This window comes from Oryctolagus cuniculus, chromosome 7, assembly GCF_964237555.1.
Source record: "Oryctolagus cuniculus chromosome 7, mOryCun1.1, whole genome shotgun sequence".
NCBI classification, from domain to species: Eukaryota; Metazoa; Chordata; class Mammalia; order Lagomorpha; family Leporidae; genus Oryctolagus; species Oryctolagus cuniculus.
The window spans coordinates 85,456,239-85,477,039 of NC_091438.1; the positions used below are offsets into that span (position 1 = coordinate 85,456,239).

The 20,801-nt window shown below is 37.1% G+C and overlaps 1 protein-coding gene across 3 annotated transcripts in view; it reads left to right on the top strand.

Moving 5' to 3' along the window:
- The window catches only part of ZNHIT6 (zinc finger HIT-type containing 6), a 67,691-nt gene that overhangs the window by 24,365 nt on the left and 22,525 nt on the right, over positions 1-20,801 (top strand). The window contains exons 6-9 of one of the 3 annotated variants that reach the window (XM_051856298.2): positions 4,221-4,289; positions 5,586-5,666; positions 7,354-7,431; positions 11,255-14,176. In XM_051856298.2, the coding sequence (XP_051712258.1) occupies positions 4,221-4,289; positions 5,586-5,666; positions 7,354-7,431; positions 11,255-11,264 (238 nt within the window). In that variant the 3' untranslated portion in view covers positions 11,265-14,176. Of the gene's footprint in view, positions 1-4,220; positions 4,290-5,585; positions 5,667-7,353; positions 7,432-9,487; positions 10,333-11,254; positions 14,177-20,801 lie in introns of those variants that run through there. The other 2 variants (XM_051856297.2, XM_002715882.5) reach the window with 2 other exon arrangements.

Sequence of the window (20,801 nt, forward strand, 5' to 3'; positions counted from 1 at the left end):
TATTATTATCATGTAGTGGTAGTACTAATTTTTTCAAAAGGCTAGAGATATGTAACTGGAACTTTTCAGTATTTTCACAGTGATGTGAGACATAAAATTATGGCTTTCATTTTCCTAAATTCTGGTCATGTTAATCCATACTAAGTAAATGATCCTTTGTATCATGCTTCCAAAAATACTTTATCATCTGTCCTAATAAAGTAGATTATTTTTCTGTGGGATAATTGTGTTTATTTTGAAAAGCTTTACATTTCATCTTTAAATACATTGCAAAAAATTAATTACTCATGAGTGAAGGATTGTGTAGGTATTTTGTACATTTGGTTTTTTCCCTTGGAGAATTTCAAAATACAGTAATTTTTCTTTCAGTTTTAAATAAGATTTTTATAGCTTGCAGTGGAATAACATGTTTTTTCTCCTGAAATTCTTTCAGGTATTATTTGCCACTTCCAAATGTCATAACAGTTGACAATTTTAGTTTTCTTTCTTTTTCTATTGCTTATAAATGAAAGATAAAACCTAAAAAGAACAAAGCTTTACTCCTTTATATAAGTTAGGATGCTTCCTGTTGTGTGAAATAGAATACTCAGTTTATATTATTTGAGCTGTTTTAATAATGCACTTTGGCTCTCATAACTGAATGTTCAGAGGTAGGATGGACTCAACGGATAGGTTATTAGATACAATGACTTGATTATATAATCAAGGATTTGCTTTATTTCTAATGTCAGCTTAATCCTCCCCTTAAACCTCCACCATCAAAGGATGTTGCTGGTGACAGTTTAGGTTACAGTAAATACCTAGAAGGAGTGCTTCTGTCAACATTATTGAGGAAGAAAGCTGAAATTCACCATGATTAGACTATAATTAGACCTTGATTGTGTCCAGGAAGATATATATTGACCTTGTTAAACTAACAGGCACACGTCCTAGAGGGTAGGGATTATATCTGTTTATCAATGTGCATTTATGGATTAGGAAGGATGACAGTGAAAAGATGGGAATGGTCACAAGATTATCAAAATGTCTACCTATACTACTTACCAGTGTTTCTAAAATAAGGAGGCAAAAACATTATTATTGAATTTCCGCTTCTCATTTGTTTTGATTTTAATGAGAAAGAGAATGCTCCCATTTACTGGTTTACTCCCCAGATGTCCTCAACAGCCAGAGCTGGGCCAGGCTCAGCCACAGCCAGAAGCTAGGAACCAAATTCAGCTTCCCTACATGGGCAGCAGAAACCCATCCACTTGATTCATCACTGCTGCCTCTCAGGGTATGCATTGGCAGGAAGCTGGAGTCAGGAATCAGAGGTGCACATCAAACCTAGGAACTATGAGATGGGACACAGGTGTCTCAGCTGGCATCTTAAACGGGTAGGACAAACTGTCGCACCTTGAACTTTCATTTCTCTGTGCCTCAAAGGATAGCTGGAGACAGCCCAAGTGCTTGGGCCCCTGCACCCATGTCAGAGACCTAGAATGTAACTCTTAAGATGTGCCGTATTTCTTAGGATGACAGCTTTGAGGCTATCAAAATGATTAGATGTGTAACCCTGGTTCTGCCTGGGCAGTAACTCCTAAGATAAAATGGAGACATCTTAAATGAATATTTCTAATAAGGAAATATTTGTAATTTTTTAAAGGGTTGCAGTTCCTTCTGTCACTTTTACATCCAGCACTTCCCCATGACAACATGCTAACTTTAAAAAATAAAAATTTTTTGAAAGATTACTTAATTCAGATGTATTCTTAAGAAAGAATTAAATCCTTTCATAATATCAAGAAATAGCTATAGTTAAAATTTAGGGCATGTCCTTCATATTTATAGACACCTGTGTAAATCTGTATTTTAAATATAAATGCTATCAACCAACATCCATTTTTCAATATTAATGCATATAGTTCTGCATCATCTTTTATGACTGTTTAACATTTCATTATGTAAATATACCATGTTTTATAATAAATCTGATTATGTATATTTAAGTTGTTTCTAGTTTTTTCTGTTATAAAAAGTGATGCATGGGGCTGGCACTGTGGCACAGCAGGTTAACACCCTCGCTTGAAGCGCCAGCATCCCATAAGAACGCTGGTTCTAGTCCTGGCTGCTCCTCTTCCAATCCAGCTTTCTGCTATGGCCTGGGAAAGCTGTAGAAGATGGCCCAAGTGCTTGGGCCCCTGCACCCATGTGAAAGACCCGGAAGAAGCTTCTGGCTCCTAGCTTCAGATCAGCACAGCTCTGGCCATTGCAGCCATCTGGGGAGTGAAGCAGCAGATGGAAGACCTCTCTCTGTATCTACCTCTCTCTGTAACTCTTATCTTTCAAATAAATGAAATAAATATTTTTAAAAAGTAATGCAGTAAACATTTTGTACATATCTTACTACTTACCCAATTATTTCCTTAGACTAATAAATTCCTGAGAATGAAACTGTTCAGGCAAAAATATATACTTTTTAAATTTCAACCTGTTATATACAGCTTGTATGAAATTGAACTGCTAGAGGCTTACACCAGTTTATACTCTCGTCTGCAGTGGAATGTCCACTTGGTCACAGTTCACTAATATCACTAATTTTAAAACTGTTCTGAAAATCTGATAGGTACAAGCATTTCATTTCTAAGTGTATCTTTGTTAATGAATTTAAACATGTTATAATATGAGCAGTGCCATTTCAGAGGAACTGATGACTTTTGGTTTACATCTTCAGGTTTATGGTTATAACTTCACATTGTTCATTATATTAGATTTTGCTGCTAAGAGGTATATTTCAAGGACATACTGGTCATTGCTTAGTGGAGATGCTGTCAGGCACTGCCTTAGAAATTTTAACAAGATTTTTTTCTATAAAGATTTATTTTTATTTTATTTCATTTGAAAGAGTTACCAAGAGAGGCAAAACGAGAGATCTTCCATCCACTGGTCCGCTGGGCTGAGCTAGGCTGAAGTCAGGAGCCTGGATTTCTATCTAGGTCTCCCATGTGGGTGGCAGGGACCCAGACACTTCTGTCATCATCCACTGCCTTCCTGCGCACATTAACAGGGAATTAGATTGGAAGTGGAGCAGCCAGGACTTGAATAATTGTTCATAAGGGATGCTAGCCCCACAAGTGGCAGTTTAGGCCACTGTGCCACAACGCTGGCTCCAGAAATGTCTTCCAAGTAAGGAAACTATTATATAAAACTATCATGAGGTGAAGACATTTACATTTCTGTCCTATTTTGAACATTGGATTTAAAAAAAAAAAATGCTGTCCAGTACATTAAATTTAGGCATATTAAATAGGGCATATTGGCTGGCACTGCGGCTCAATAGGCTAATCCTCCACCTGCGGCGCGGCACCCAGGGTTCTAGTCCCAGTCGGGGCGCCGGATTCTGTCCCGGTTGCCCCTCTACCAGTCCAGCTCTCTGCTGTGGCCCAGGAGTGCAGTGGAGGATGACCCAAGTCCTTGGGCCCTGCACCCCATGGGAGACCGGGAGAAGCATCTGGCTCTTGGCTTCGGATCAGCGCGGTGTGCGGGCCGCAGCGGCCATTGGAGGGTGAACCAACGGCAAAGGAAGACCTTTCTCTCTGTCTCTCTGTCTCTCTCTCACTCTCACTGTCCACTCTGCCTGTCAAAAAAAAAAGGGGGGGGGGCATTTTGTCATTTTTCTAAAGTCAAGCATTTAGTGGATTATTACTGTTAATCCTGTATCACACCAAAGTTTAGATCTGAAAGCAGGGAGACTCTAGGTCAGAGTCATTCTGCCTAGCAACCAGCTTGTTGTCTACTGTTTTGCTACTGAATGCACGTACTCATGCCTCAGAAGTATATTTGCAGCCAGCTGGACTCAACCGGACAATACTTCATTCACCTAATTTCCAGACTAGTCAGGCAAAGACATCAGCTCATTGTGTTTAGTCATGAGGAAATTTATTTGTAAACTTAAAGTAGTAGCACACTGATCTCAGAAGCCTCTGAACTATGAGAAATTGCCTTCAAATTCAGGAATGTGATGTTCTTAGAATTTAGAACTGCTTCACTTTATTTTTTTTCTTTCTTAATAACACAAGTATAGCCTTTCAAAAACATAGCTTCTAAAGTCTTAGAAAATAGCTGTTACTAGGAAAGAGATTTCAGTTCTCAGAATGATTTTTAAATGAAAATTCAGAAAGTTGATTTGCATTCATACTGTCATTATTTTCCTTGATCCTCACATGATTATTTTCTCTTAGAAAACAACAGTTTTGTTGGCATGTGAAGCTCTGCTTTCCTCAAAGTCAAGCTGAGTACGTAGAAAAAAGGTATAGTATATCATTGTGTATTAAGAACTGAATTATTTTTATTTTAAGTCCTGTATTTCAGACAAGTTGTTAACTATATGTATGTCATTAGGACAAAAATTAAGTTGTGGAATATTCACCCAATGAAATATTAACCATCACTATGAAATGAATGAACTACTGCTGTGCAAATGTTGAAACAAGCAAGTTGAGAAAGAAATGTACAGAATATGTTTCTGCTCATCAATAAGAAAGTAAAACACTCCAGAAAATGAAATAGTATACTTTTTCAGGAATACCTGTAAAGGTGGTGGAATGCTAAGGGAAACAATGAACATAGAAATCATGCTGGTGGTTACTTAAGCAGGGGGAGAGTTGGTGTTAGGAAGAAGGATGCAAGGAGAATCAAAGGGACTGAGAGGTTTCTGTTTCTGAGACTGATGAGATGTATAGTGAGTAACAAATGGCCCAGATGTTTGCTATGCAAAAGTTACTTTTTAAACACATATATGTATACCGATATTTGAATGAATTTGCATGAGGTTGTCTACTTTTTTCATGTTATGAATATTTTCAAGTGCCATTTAAAAATTTTAATGGTTGCATACTATTGAATTCCTTGGAATTAAAGTTGATGTTTAAGTTTATCTAGCATATATCCACATTGTATATAAATTTTCTTCAGTGTAATTGTCACACAAATTTTGTTGAAGAACTGTCTTGTGTGAAGTTGTATACCAGACTAAAGATAAAAAGGACTCATTTTACAGATGGAAATGTGTGGCCAACAGTGTTTATAAACATATATAAATGGTTGAGGCAACTTAGTGTCTTAATTTTGTTTATACAGTTTTAAAGTGAAAGTAGTGTACAAATATACAGGAAAGTTGGACACCTTAAAATCAGTATCAGTTTTTAACATGGTTTTATAGAAAATGAAAAACTTGAACATGTACTGAAATTAGTATCTGAAAGATTTTTTCAGATTTTTATTTCTGCAGGTTTCAAGTATATTTCATACAGACATCATATTTGAGCACAGATGTGTGTTCTTAGAGGCTTCATATTTTTATAACTGATTTTTAAGAAGCTTCTCAAAAATGTTTAATTGAAAATCCTTTCTTAAGTATGCCAAGAAATCTTTTTGTGTATTATTAAGTAATTTTTGCTTAAAAGGCTGTTATATTCTGCCAGTAGTGAAATAAAGGGTCACTCTTAAATTATTTAATCAAAGCAAAAAAAATCCACAACATTTAGTAATTCTAACACCTTTAGTAGAAAATTATAAACAATAATACAGTTTTTTCTTTTGTTAAGAGTACCAGATGATAAAACTATTAATGAAATCCTCAAACCTTACATTGATCCTGAAAAATCTGATCCCATAATTCGTCAAAGGTATGTTTCAAACTCATACAACTTTCTGAAGATATTTAAAAAGTTGAGTATTAAGTGTGTATTGTGTAAAGCCATGACTTTATTAAAATGTCATATGTCACTGCAGTTTACTTTCTGTCACATTTCCTTGGTGTTTATTGAAGGTTAGTATAATAGTAGCTAACACTCACTGTTCAGTGTTTCAAATGCTCTTCAAGAATGATACTATTAAATTTATTAATTAAATTCTCACAATAACTCAGGTAGATTCCTAATATTCTGCTCATTTACAGATGAGGAAACTAAGCCTTAAAGTGGTTAACTAACTGAATACCTAATAAGTGGAGAACCAGGGATTTAAATGCAGGCAGTCTGGAGTCAAAGTATGCACTCTTTTTTTTTTTTTTTTAACAGGCAGAGTGGACAGTGAGAGAGAGAGACAGAGAGAAAGGTCTTCCTTTTGCCGTTGGTTCACCCTCCAATGGCCGGGGCACCGCGCTGATCCGAAGGCAGGAGCCAGGTACTTCTGGTCTCCCATGGGGTGCAGGGCCCAAGCACTTGGGCCATCCTCCACTGCACTCCCTGGCCACATCAGAGAGCTGGCCTGGAAGGGGGGGCAACCGGGATAGAATCCAGCGCCTCAATCAGGACTAGAACCCGGTGTGCCAGTGCCGCAAGGCGGAGGATTAGCCTAGTGAGCCACGGCGCCGGCCCAAAGTATGCACTCTTAACCCTTAAACTAAACTGCCTTTCAAGTTGAACCAAAAACTCTGGAAATTAAGACTTTCCAACTAACTGTTAAAGACAGAAAATCCTGTTTCAGCCAAGTCTTCATAGAACTAAGTAAGGTACACCCTGCCTCCTGTCCAAAAATACAGCATAGATAAAATTGGTTAAGATAGCATAGTGGAAAGATTCAGTCATGGATATCTGGGTTAGAATAGCTGACTCTGTCCCTTATTAGCTGTGTGATCAGGAACACGTTACTTAACTTCCAGGCCCTAAGTTTTTTCATCGGTAAAATAAGAACTAGTTAAGGTTGTTATAATGCTGATAAGAAATAGCGTATGTAAAATTCCTAGTACAAAGCCTAACATACAGTAGTACTCAAAAAAGGAAACAGTTATTGGAATCTGAGTTATTAGTGCTCCTGGGCAGGAACCCAGGTGATTTTATTTTCACCAGATGGTAATTGCTTGGGATGTGAACGCTTGGTTTGGTTCCAGAGTAACCTGGTGTTCAAAATTTAGACTGGGTAGATTCTAAAAGGTCTGATCCAATTCAAATTAAATCTCATTCTTTTTCATTTGATAAAAGGTGGTGCCCAGATTGAAGCAAACGCATGTCATATATCAAACAGTGTCTTTGGGACAGCTGTGATAGTTTGCTTTCCTTCCTTCTTACCACCAATAACCTAGTTGTTGTGGTTAAATGTATGCTTGCCAGTAAGACAAAGTATCTGTTACTTAATTGGATACATTTTTAATTTAATTGTCTGAAATGGATAAATTCTAATTTGATTAATTGAACAGAGAGAGAAAAATGTTATTCTATTTAAGATCCTTCTTTAGAAAACATCTCATTTTCTGTGCTGGCAGATGCATTTGAAGGATTATTAGGTGTTCAGAAATGCTTACTTTTCATAAGACAATCCTGAAATATACTAAAAATCAATTTCACTTTCTTCTATATGATGTTTTTATTTCAGGTTGAAAACCTACGTTCACTCTCAGACTGGGGTCCAGATTTTAATGAAGGTTGAAAATATGCAGCAAAATTTAGCAAGGTATAATTACTCTTCTCCCCATTCCTTTAAATATTTTCATTATTTAATATAATCAAGTGATTTGGTTAGTTTAAGTAGCTAGTTATGCTGCTTATCTGTCAGCAAAGCATGAACTTGCAAAATAATTTTTCAAATTAGAATTCTAAAATAAGCATACTTACCATATTATAAAATAATTTTGGTTGAAAAATCACACTGGTTAGAATATTTTAAAATACCACCATGTGCAGCTGGAAGATTTCTGTAACTCAGCTTACTTCAAGAAATATTCTTATAGCAGAGTTCCAATTTTCAAGTTTATACTTTTGGAAATATAAAAATGTATGTGATTAGCTGACTTGTATATCTTGTGGTGGAGAGAAAGAACTCAGCATAGAAAGGCAAAGAGAGCCAGATTCTAGCAAATCATATGAGTTGAGAAAGTTCTTAATATCTTTGGGGGCTTTGCTCTTTCATTAATGGAAGAATGTTTAGACTACTCTAAATGATCTCACAGAGTTTCTGAGTACTTAAATGCCACTTTATGTGTCAGCATACTGAACTGCAAAACATTGATCTTTAAAGGCCTTGTGAAGCTTTTTTTCTTGTTGTTTGGGTAACAAAGCTACTTAATTCAATTCAAGCTAGATCTAATCTGTTTCTTCCATGATTTGATTTGCTAGTATAGCTTAGAGCAGGGATGGAGAACTTCCAGGCTGTAGGCCATTTAAGGCCTGTGAAATCATTTTGGCCTCACCAAGACAAATGTAGGTGGAACTCAGTAAATCTATAGCAGGCTAAATTTTAAGTTGATAATTTTGTATGTCCTGTTCATGATATGATAAATATCCAAATGGCCCTTGGCAGAAAAAAGGTTCCCCACCCCTGGCTTTAGAGGTTTAAGAGTCCAAGCTGTGGGGGCCGGTGCTACAGCCTAGCAGGTAAAGCGACCACCTGCATTGCTGGCATCCCATATGGGCACCAGTTTGAGTCCCAATTGCTCCACTTCCGATATAGCTCTCTGCTTTGGCCTGGGAAAGCAGTGGAAGATGGCCCAAGTCCTTGGGCCCCTGCACCCGCATGGGAAACCCGGAAGAAGCTCTTGGTTTTGAATTGGCCTAGCTCCAGCTGTTGCAGCCATTTGGGGAGTGAACCAGCAGATGGAAGACTCTGCCTTTCTGTAACTTTGCCTTTATAATAAATAAATAAATCTTTTAAAAAAAAGTCCTACTTGTGAAATCAAAGCTGAATTTGAATTCCAGCTCTGCCTGCTCCTGATTATTATTAACCTCAGCAAATTGCATTGCCTTACTTGCTTGGTTTAGTCATCTCTAAAATTGGAATGATAACAATAACTGTAAGATTGACATGAGAGATTAAAATAATTAGCATATAGTAAGTGCCTGTTTTTATGATAGTAATAAAAATTATTACTACTACTATTTCTGTTATTTCTGTTGATACTGCTGGCAAATGAATTCTTAAAGAAGATCTACACAGAAGATCATAAGACTTACAACTGAAAAGAAATATTTTTTTAAAAGCTTTATTTATTTATTTGAAAGAGTTACAGAGAAGGAGAGGCAAAGAGAGAGATCTTCTATCAGCTGGTTCACTCCCCAAATGACCGCCACAACTAGGGAGTTTCATTTGGGTCTCTCACATAGCTGCAGGAGCCCAAGGACTTGGGCCATTTTCCTCTGCTTTCCCAGGTGCATTAGCAGAGAGCTGGATTGGAAGTGGAGCAACTGGGACTCAAACCAGCACCCATATGGTATGCTGGCACTGCAGGAGGCAACTTTACCCACTACGCCACAGCACTGCCCCAGAAGGAATCTTACACACTAAATATTAACCACTTTTCTTACTTGGGAATATTGCAAATACTCCCAACTTTATATTTGTTAATCATGGTTCATTGATGAAAAAAGTTAGTTTCCTATCATCAGCTGTTTTTTCTTATCAAAAGCTGATAAGTTTCCTATCAGCTTTCCCCTGAAAGATTTGGGGTCCCTTATGGAAGAAAGAAAATTCTGGGTTTCCCACAAAGATGACAGGAATCACTGCTGCCTTCCAGGGTCTGCAGTGGCAGAAAGTTGAAGTCGGGAGCCAGAGCCTGAAAGCAAACCCAGGTGCTCTTGTGTGGAACCTGGAGTTAGGAACCCAGCTCCTAAGCTAAAAGCCTGCTGCAGTAATTTTCCCTTCTTTTGCTGTCTGTTTTCTCTTCCAAATGTTGTTCCTTTCTTGGCATGTACCATTGTTTATCTAATTAGTTCACTTAAGTGTTACTCATGTTTTATACTGTGTTACGTACTTGATGAGTATAGTATGGCTTCTGTCTCCTTAGCCTACTAAGAAAACTTTTACCTTTGAGGCTCTTTATGAAAGGTGAAATCACGGGTTGGTTGGTTGTTTCATCTCATCTTCTCTAAGTCAGACAACGAATATACAAGTATATTCTCCTAGTTTTCTGATAACTTGTGAGTTAACAGTGACAGTCTAGCCAACCATTTCGAATACTTCTGCATCACCATGAACATTCGCCAGCTGTTAGTCAAAGATTGCCAGTGTAGGAATAACACATAAGTGACTCCAAAAGAAATGTGGAAGGAAGGCATAAAAGTGCTATCCATCTTTGTTCAGGAAATTCTTATTCTTAAGGGCAGTAGGAAGAACTGAATGCCTCATCATTTCCTTTTAAGTGCGTATCTGACCTTGAATAGTTGTAACTAGTATTCATCAGCTACATGAATAGAATTGTTTATTTTACTTTTTAAATGAATAGGTATATATATAAAGTACCAAACTGTTTCTATCAAATTAAAAAAGAATATTTCTTTTCATTGGTTTGGGCATCAGCTTTACCAGGGATACCTTATTTACCTGTTCTGATTGCAAATTATTAAACTTCTTTACCAAGACTGAGTGCTCTTGTTTTGGATATTAGTTTGGATATCCCCCCAAGAGGTCCACATGTTAAAAAGATTGCCTCCCTCTCCCAACTGGCACTATTGGAAGTGGGTGGAACCTGGTGGGAGGTCTTTCAGTCAGTGCAGGTAATGCCGTCAGAAGACAATTCTTGAGAGTGTTGTAGAAAAACCTAAGTTTTGGGGCTGGCATTGTAGCATAGCGGATAAAAACTGCCACCTCCAATTCAAGTCCTAGCTGCTCCACTTCTGATCCAGCTCTCTGCTAGTGTGCCTTGGAGGGCAGCAGAGAATGACAGAAGTGCTTGGGCCTCTCTGCACCTACTTTGGAGACCTGGAAGAGGCTCCAGGCTCCTGGTTTTGGCCTGCCCCTGCCTGACCTTTGCAGCTGTTTAGGGAGTGAAACAGTGTCTCACTTTTTTTGTAACTCTACCTCTCAATATAAAATCTTTTAAAAAAAAATGCCCACATAACATATCAGAGTACCTGGCTTTAATATCCAGCCCCAGCTCCTGACTCCAGCTTCCTGCTAATGCAGATCCCGAGAGGCAGTGGTGATAACTTAAGTAATTGGGTTCCTGCCACCTACATGGGAGATGGATTGCCATCCCGGCTCCTTAAACCCTGGCATTGTGGGCATTTAGGGAATGAATCAGCAAATGGAAAGACATGTATGCTTGCTTACTCTCTCTCACTCTCAAATAAATAATAAAAAGTAAAATTGCCACGCTATTTAACTGAGTAGTGGTACTACCACTTGAAGACAGTAGTGTCAGATATCCTAATTGAGGTAGCTTTTATCTTGAAGATCAAGCAAAATTAGGGTATGATACATCCTTGTATTTTCTGATATTGTTACATCAGCCTCAAAACGTAGTTATACTAATTTCTTTTTCTTTTTTTTTTTTATTTGACAGGCAGAGTTAGACAGTGAGAGAGTCAGAGAGAAAGGTCTTCCTTCTGTTGGTTCACCCCCTAAATGGCTGCCAAGGCCGACGCACTGCGCCGATCCGAAGCCAGGAGCCAGGTGCTTCCTCCTGGTCTCCCTTGCGGGTACAGGGGCCCAAGCACTTGGACCATCCTCCACTGCCTTCCTGGGCCACAACAGAGAGCTGGACTGGAATATGATGAGATGAGGATTTACATTTGATTGTGTGCATAATTACAGTTACATCATTAAAGGACAGTGTATTCAGAGAACATCTTAAGGAAGATTATTACAGGTTATAAAACCATAGGCTCTAATTGAAGATAAGTACTGAATAGGAAGATTCGTATTATTTCCTGAAAAGTGCTTAACGGGCAGAAATGTGTAGTTCCCTTGTGGCTGCTTGACTAAATGTATCGTATGATTTACAGCATTCCTGTAACATCAGAGCAAATTTTTTAGCAAATACTTGATATTGCCAATTTCCACTGGTTTGCTTTTCCATTCTTGGAGGGCTTATGGCAGTTGTCTTATGGTATACCTGATCATTTAGAGCAAGCTTAATAAGCATTTCCTAGATTTTAGCTTTACTGTGTGTGACTTTTGTTTTTAAATTGTGATCCTGGAAAGCTCAGGCAATTTGTTGCAAATCTTTTAAGAGTTTTCTTTCCAGAATACATACGAGATTTTCTCTTCTGATGAAAACTAATATAGCTACTTAAATATTATTTACTCATTCATAGTGAGTTCCCCCTAAGGTCCAGGTACTTTCTAGACATTTGGATTGTAGTAGTAAGGAAGAGTGTTCCTGCCTCTGTGGAGCTGATGCTCCCAGTGGAGGAGATCATTCAGGTAATAAAATTCTTGGTGTTGCCCTTTTCGCCACATTGTTACCAACTTTCTATTCTCAGAAAGTAAACTGGTGTTCTTGAACTGGAAAAGCTGGGCACTACAAGGGGCAGCAGCTCTTGCATTGCTGTTCATTTATAAAACTGCAAGCTTTCTTCAGTTGTAAGTTTCCAAGTCTTATTTAGTTTGAAGTCTAGTTTTTATTTATTAATGGAATTATTTTCACAAAGTTCAGGTATATTTTCTCTTTATGTTTGCTTTGCTGCTTTGATATTTGCATAACATCCTGATTTGGGCATTTTAAGAAGGTACAGGATGATTCTTTCAAAAATAAATAAAAACCATTGATTGAGGCCAATGTTGATGGCACAGCGGGTTAAGCTGCCACTTGGGATGCCAGCACCTTTTGTCAAAGTGCCATTGAATATTGGCTGCCCCACTTCTGATCCAGCTCCCTACTAATGAGCCTGGGAAAGGAGCAGAAGATGGCTCAACTATTTAGGCCCCTGCCACTCACATGGGAGACTCAGATGGAGATTTTGGCTTCAGGCTTCAGTCTGGTCCAGCCATGGCTGTTGCAGACATTTAGGGAGTGAACCAGCAGATAGATGAATTACCTCCTCCCTCTCCGTCTTTCTCCCTTCCTCTCTCTGTCAGTCCCTCTCTTTGTGTGTCACTCTAACTTTCAAATAAATATAAATGAATAAATCTTTTTTAAAAAGTTGTTTAAACATATAAAATCTTCTATTCATATAAATAAAAATTAGGACTTATGCAAAAATGAGTAAGGTATAATTCTTTTGTAGTGGAGAAGGCAGACACATACATATATACCTAAGTGTTTATTAGGCTGCAAGGAGGGTAGCAGCTGCTCTTGCATCATCAGAAAAGGCATTGTAGTGGTCATGATGTTTGATTCTTACTAAAGGTGGATAGTCCATGTCCAAAGAAAGATACAAGATGCCAAGATGCATAAGAACATTTAGTTGTTTGGGAAAAAAAGTAAGTGATTTGAGGATGTTGGAGTGTATATATGTGTTCAGAACAATATTTCAAAACTTTTTTTTGAAAGATTTACTTATTTATTTGAAAGAGTTACATAGAGAGAGGGAGGGAGAGAGAAAGAGATTTTCCATCTGCTGATTCACTCCCCAGATGGCTGCAACAGTTGCAGCTGGACTGGTGCAAAGCCAGAAACTTCCCTGTAGAACTTTTTTCTTTAAATGAAGTTGAAGAATTCGTTCTGGACCCTCTGCTGTTATCAAGTTAAGATCTCAAGATGTTGAGTATGCAGCTATAAAAATCAAGCAGAAAAATTAGTAAGGTTTAATAACTAGTTGGCTGTTGGGAACAATGAATGGGAAGCAAAGGGGCCCAAGTCCTACACAGATTTAGGGCAGGCTGAATTTCAAGTACACCCAACATTATTTTCAGAAGAATGACCTTTTTATACTAATGCTTTATTATTAGGATTCTTTAGAGTGGGATTATAATACTATAAGAAAAAGTAACATTATCCTTCCAGAATATATGGCGAAGTAGACCCTCTTATTTTTCTTAAGAGCCTCCTGTTCAGATTTTGTAGACCAAATTGCTCACATTGCAAATATTGTATATTAAATAAGAATTTTTTTACAGCATTGCTCCTTAAGCCTAATCCAAATTATGGAATGTTTTTGCCAACATCTAAAAAATCTACACTGAGGATTTTCTATAAAGTCAACATAATGTCTTAATTTGATGCATACTTTGGAAAGTTACTAAGCCTCTGTTTTCCCATTTGAAAGTAGGGATTGAGACAGGCATGATATTGAACTGTTGTTGAAGATCTATTTGAGTTAATATATGTCAGTGATTTAACATAGTTCCTGGCACACAACAAATAACTCAATAAATAGATATTATTCAAATATTTTGTATTACAATTGGAAAAATATTTACAGGTAACATCTTATTGAAATGACTCAGTAAATGTGAGATTTCATTTGTTTTTAATTCTGGAGATTATTTCCTTAGTAAACTGAGCCAATCTATTTAAAATAAAAAGTTCCACATGGCTGGCAGTTGATTGTATTATACATTATTATTTTTTAATGCAGCTATTTCTAGCCAAATAATTTCTTATACTTCTGGGAAGCATGCTTAAGTTCACAATTAGCTATAGTCCCAGCAGGCTACTCACCACTAACCACAAAGGAACAAATTCCCAATCATGTTAGTTTACATTTCTTTTGACATAAATTAGATATTGCAAGAATGTGAGGTTTCAGGAGCTTAAGATGTCATCACCTGTTGTTCCTGTACAAATGACTCCCAAAATTGGATATATTTTCAACCTTTCTCCCAAGTTTCAAATCCTAGTTTACAGCTTTCTTCATGGATACATCTTATTAAATCTTAAGCTCAGCATGTCTATATCTCACTGAACCACACTCATTTCTTCCAGGGTGTGTGTGTGTGAGAGAGAGAGAGAGAGAAAGAGAGAGAGAGATGGGCTGTGTATGTGTGTGTGTTGGGGAGATGTCTTATATGAAATAAACTGTGTGTGTGTGTGTCATATTAAATGAGTTGGCAGTGTGATGTATCTATGTGTGTGTCATATTTAATGGGCTGTTGGGGGGGATGGGAAGTGTCTTCTATTAAATGGGATGTCTGTGTGTGTATGTATGTATTGTATTAAATATACTGGCTCTATACCTGGCATCTTAAAAACAGCAAATCTTGATACTTACCTTCTGTTACTAGTATGGTCATTCTGTTAGGAGCCAAACAACTTTGACTTTTCACTTCTCCCTTGACACCCCTCCCTACATAATTGATGTCCTTAATGTCTTCCATCCACTTTGCCAGTCTTCCTGATATAATAACTTCCCATATGTTGTCTCTGCTATGTCTGTGGCAGAATCCAATCCCTTCCTCCAAACTGGATGTATTTTCTTTATCGTTGACCCTCAAAATACGTTTCATAATTTTCAAAATTCCTCCAACCATACCTTGTGTCTTATCCCATGAAGTATATTGATGATAAACTATTTTTGAGGACAGTGACTGCCTTTAGACATCCTTCATCTTTTTTTTTCCCAGAAACCTTTTATTTAAGGCATACAAACTTAATACATTTCATAATTACAAGTTTAGGATCATGGTGATTCTTCCCAGCATACCCACCCACCCACATATTCTCCTACCCCTCCTCCTCCTCCTATTCCCATTCTTATTTTTTTACTAAGATTTATTTTCATTTAACTTTATACACACATATGATTAACTATGATAAGTAAAGAGTTCAAATAATAATATGGAAAAAGGAAAACTGTTCCTCAGCAGTCGAGACAAGGGCTATTCAAAGTTATTGCTTTTCAATGTGTCGATGTCACTTCTATAGATTACCTTTTAGGTGCTCTATTGGTTATCACAAGTCAGGGAGAACACATGGTATTTGTCCTTTGGGGACTGGCTTATTTCAGTAATTATTTTGTTTTCCAGTTTCATCCATTTTGTTGCAAACAACTGGATTTCGTGTTTTTTTTTTAACCGCTATGTAGTATTCCATAGTATACAAACCATAATTTCTTTATTCAGTCTTCATTTGACAAGCATTTGAGTTGAATGCATATCCTAGCTATTGTGAATTGAGCTGCAATAAATGTAGGGGTACAGATAACTCTTTCATTTCCCTGGGTAAATTCCCAGGAGAGAGATGGCTGGATCATGTGGTAGGGCTATATTCAAATTTCTGAGGTATCTCCATACTGTCTTCCATAGTGGCTGTACCAGTTTGCATTGACACCAACAGTGGATTATGGTACCTTTTTCCACACATGCTCACCAGCATCTGTTGTTTGTTGATTTCTGTATGAAAGCCATTCAACTGGGCTGAGGTAAAACCTCATTGTGGTTTTGATTTGCATGTCCCTGATGGCCATTGATGTTGAGCATCTTTTCATGTGTCTGTTGGCCATTAGGGTTTCCTCTTTTGAAAAATGCCTGTTTAAATCCTTTGCCCATTTCTTGACTGGGTTGTTTGCTTTGTTGTTGTGGAGTTTATTGATCTCTTTATATACTCTGGTTATTAATCCTTCATAAGTTACATAGTTTGCAAATAATTTCTCTCATTCTGTCAGTTGCTTCTTCACTTTGCTGAGTGTTTCTTTTGCAATACAGAAACTTCTCGATTTGATGTAATCCCATTTGTCAATTTTGGCTTTGTTTGCCTGTACCTCCAGGGTCTTTTCTAAGAACTCTTTGCCTATGCCAGGGTTTCCCCAATGTTCTCTAATAATTTGATGGTATTGGGTCATAGATTTAGGTCTTTAATCCATTTTGAGTGGATTTTTGTATAAGGTGTATGGTAGGGATCTTGCTTCATACTTCTGCATGTGGAGATCGAGTTTTCCCAGCACCATTTGTTGAAGAAACTGTCCTTGCTCCAGGGATTGATTTTAGTTCCTTTGTCAAAGATAAGTTGGTTGTAGATGCACAGATTGATTTCTGTCATTTCTGTTCTGTTCTGTTGGTCTAGCTATATGTTTTTGTATGAGTACCAGGCTGTTTTGATTATAACTTCCCTGTAGTATGTCTTGAAATTGGGTATTGTGATGCCTCCATCATTGTTTTTGTATGTAAGATTGCTTTAGCTATTCAGAGTCTCCTGTGTTTCATATGAATTTCAGCATCGTTTTTTCTATATCTAAGAATAATGTCCTTGATATTTTGATTGGTATTGCATTGAATCTGTAAATTGCTTTCAGTAGTATGGACATTTTGATGTTATTGATTCTTCCAATCTATGAACAAGGAAGATTTTTCCATTTTCATGTATCTTCTATTTATTTATTTAATATTTTGTAATTCCCATCAGAGATTTTTGACATCCTTGTTTTGTTTTGTTTCGTTTTTCTTTGTAGCTATGATGAATGGAATTGATCTTAGAAGTTCTATCTCAGCTATGGAATTGTCTGTGTATACAAAGACTTGATTTTTGTGTGTTGATTTTATATCCTTCCACTTTACCAAACTCTTCTATGAGTTCCAATAGTCTCTTCGTGGAGTCCTTTAGATCCCCTATATATAAAATCATGTCATCTGCAAATAGGGATAGTTTGACTTCCTCCTTTCTAATTTGTATCCCTTTGATTTCTTTTTCTTGCCTATTGGGTCTGGCTAAAACTTCCAGGACTATATTGAATAGTAGTGGTAAAAGTGGGCATCCTTGTCTGGTTACAGATCTTAGTGGAATGCTTCCATCTTTTCCCCATTCAATAGGACACTGGCCATGGGTTTGTCATAAATTGCCATTTTAATTATGCTGAGGAACGTTCCTTCGGTACCCAGTTTGCTTAGAGTTTTCATCATGAAAGGGTGTTGTATTTTATCAAATGCTTTCTCTTTATCTATTGAGATAATCATGATTTTTGTTCTTTAGTTTATTATTTAGCATTTATTGAATGATTTGTGAATGTTGAACCATCCCTGCATACCAGGGATCAATCCCACTTGATCCATGTGAATGATCTTTCTGATGTATTGTTGGATTCAATTAGCTAGAATTTTGTTAAGGATTTCTGTGTCTGTGTTCATCAGGAAAGTTTGTCTGTAGTTCTCTTTCTATGTTGTATCTTTTTCAGGTTTAGGAATTAAGGTGATGCTGGCTTCATAAAAATAATTTGGGAGGATTCCCTCCCTTTTAATTGTTTTGAAAAACTTGAGACAAATTAGAGTTAGTTCTTCTGTAAATGTCTACTGGGATTTACCAGTGAAGGCATCCAGTCCTGGGCTTTTCTTTGTTGGGAGGGTCTTTATAACTGAATCAATTTTGTCTTGTTTATTAGTCTGGTTAGGTTTTCTTTGTCTTAATGGTTCAAATAAGGTAGGCTGTATGTGTCCAGGAATCTGTCCATTTCTTTTGGGTTTCCCAGTTGGTTAGCATACAGCTCTTTGTAGTAATTTCTAATGATTTCTTTTTATTTATGTGGTGGTATCTGTCGTTACATTTCCTTTTTCATCTCTAATTTTCATTTGGGTTTTGGTTTGGTTTGGTTTGGTTTGGTTTGGTTTGGTTAGTTGGGCCAGTGGTGTGTCAAATTTGTTTTATAAAAACCAACTCTTTGTTTTGCTGATTTTTTTGTATAGTTTTTTTTTGTTTCAATTTTGTTTATTCTCTAATTTTAATTATTTCTTTTTTCCTGCTAGATTTGGGTTTGGTTTGCCCTTGTTTTTCTAGGTCCTTGAAGTACATTGATAGCTCATTTATTTGGTGCCTTTCCAATTTCTTGATTTAGGAACCAATTGCTGTAAACTTTCCTCTTAACACTGTTTTTGCTGTATCCCATAAGTTTTGATATGTTGTATTCATTTGTTTCCAGAATTTTTTTTATTTCTTCTATGACCGACTGTTCATTCAGAAGAATGTTGTTCAGTCTCCATGTTACATATGTTCTGGAGATTCCTGAGTTGTTGATTACCAGCTTCATTCCATTGTGGTTTGAGAAGATGCATAGTATGATTTTGATTGTTTTGAATTTTCTGAGATTTGCTTTATGGCCTAGCATGTGGTCAATCCTAGAGAAAGTTCCATGCACTGGTGAGAAGAATGTATATTCTATGACTGTGGGATGGAAAGTTCTGTAGATACCTGTTAGGTCCATTGGTCGATTAACTCTGTTTCTTTGCTAATTTTCTCTGGTTGATCTGCCCATTGCTGAAAATGGAGTATTGAAGTCCCCCATTACTATTGTATTGGAGTCTGTGTGTCTCCTTTTAGATCCATTAACATTTTTTTAAATATCCAGATGCCCTGTAATTAGTTGCATATACAATTATAATAGTCACATCTTCCTATTAAATTGATCCCTTAGTCATTACATAGTGCCCTTCTTTGTTTTAATAGTTTTTATGTTAAAGTCTATTTTGTCTGATATTAGGATGGCTACATCAGCTGTTTTTGGTTTCTGCTAGCATAGAATATCTTTTTCCTTTCTTTCACTTTCATTCTGCATATATCTTTGTTGGTGAGATACGTTTCTTTTAGGCAGCAAATAGATGGGTTTTTTTTTTAATCCATTCATCCATTTAATCCATTTTCCAATAAATATTCGTATTGTTTACTTTGGATTTCCTTTGTACTTTTACTGAGAGTTGTTCCACCTTCACCTTCTTTTGCAGTGATGACCATGTTTCTGTGTTTCTCTGTGTAGCACATCCTTAAGCATCTTTTGTAAGGCTGAACAGGTGGTGACAAATCCTTCAATTTCTGTTTGTTATGGAAGGTCTTTATTTCACCTTCATGCATAAATGAGAGGTTTTCAGGGTATAGTATTCTGGGTTAACAGTTTTTTTCTCTTAGGATTTGGAAGATATCTCTCCATTCTCTCTAGCCTGTCTGTAGAGTTTCTGATGAAAGTCATCTGTGAGTGTAATTGGAGATCCTCTGAAAGTAATCTGGCATTTCTCTTGTGCACAATTTAGAATTTTTTTTCTTACATTTTACTGTGGAAAATTTAACTACAACGTGTCATGAAGATCTTTTGTGGTCCTTTCTTTTAGGAGTTCCTTGTGCTTCCTCTATTTGGATGTCCCTTCCTTTCTCCAAATTATGGAAGCTTTCTGTAATTATTTCACTAAAAAGACCTTCTAATCCATTCTCTCTTTTTTCACCTTCAGGAACTCCTAAGACCCATGTGTTGCATCATTTGTTAGTATCCTATAAATCTCCAACAGTGTTTTTTAGTTTTCTAATTTCTTCTTGTTTTTGGTCTGATTGTAAAATTCCCATAGATTTGTCTTCTAACTTGGATATTCTTCATTCTTCTTCACTGAGTCCTTTGTTAAGGTTTTCCACCACATTCTTTATTTGTTATATTCAGTTCTTCATTTCCAACATTTCATTTTGATTTCTCTTTAAGATCTCAGTTGTAAGGCCACCACAAAACACACCTAACACGAGAATAAAGAAAAGTTTTATTGTTGGGTAGCAGTTAACCTAACAGTCTGGAGGGAGAGGGTGACAGAGGGTGACAAAGGGAGAGAGGGGTCTAGAGAGAAAGATCAAGAGAGCACATGTGTGGGAAACAGGTCCTGTTATAGCCTTGCAGAGGATAATGAAGTGGGACTGACGAATTGTGCTAGGCTAGGGGTGGAGCTGAAACTTGTGGTTGGGCCATTTAGTCTGACTTCTAGCAAGCCAGGCTGGGCTTAGGACCAGAGCTTACTGTGCAAGATGGCAATGGGGGCCAAAGCCTAAGATGACACCCGGGACTTAAGGTGGTACCACAGATAGGACCACACTGTTTTACTAACATCAGTTTCATGGGAGAAATTTTCTTTCATTTCATGTACAGATTTCTTTAGTTCATAGATTTGCCTCTGATTACTTCTAAGTAATCGTACAGTCAGTTTTTTGAATTCTGTTTCTGGCATTTCTTCAGTCTCTTAATCTTCACATTCTAATATTGAAGTGTTGTGTTCTTTTGGGGGGCATAATGTTGTCTTCCTACTCTTGTTTCTTGAATTGCTACGATTATTATTCAGCATTTGTAGAGACACTTCATTTCTTTGTTTTTTTTTCCCCTGTGGTTGTGTTTATCTTTGGACTATGTCCCTGTGGCTTAGTGTAGTGTTTGATTTTTAAGTCAATGCCCAGGGGCGTGTGGTGAGTGTGGCCAGGAAGCTCTATTCAGTGATCCAGG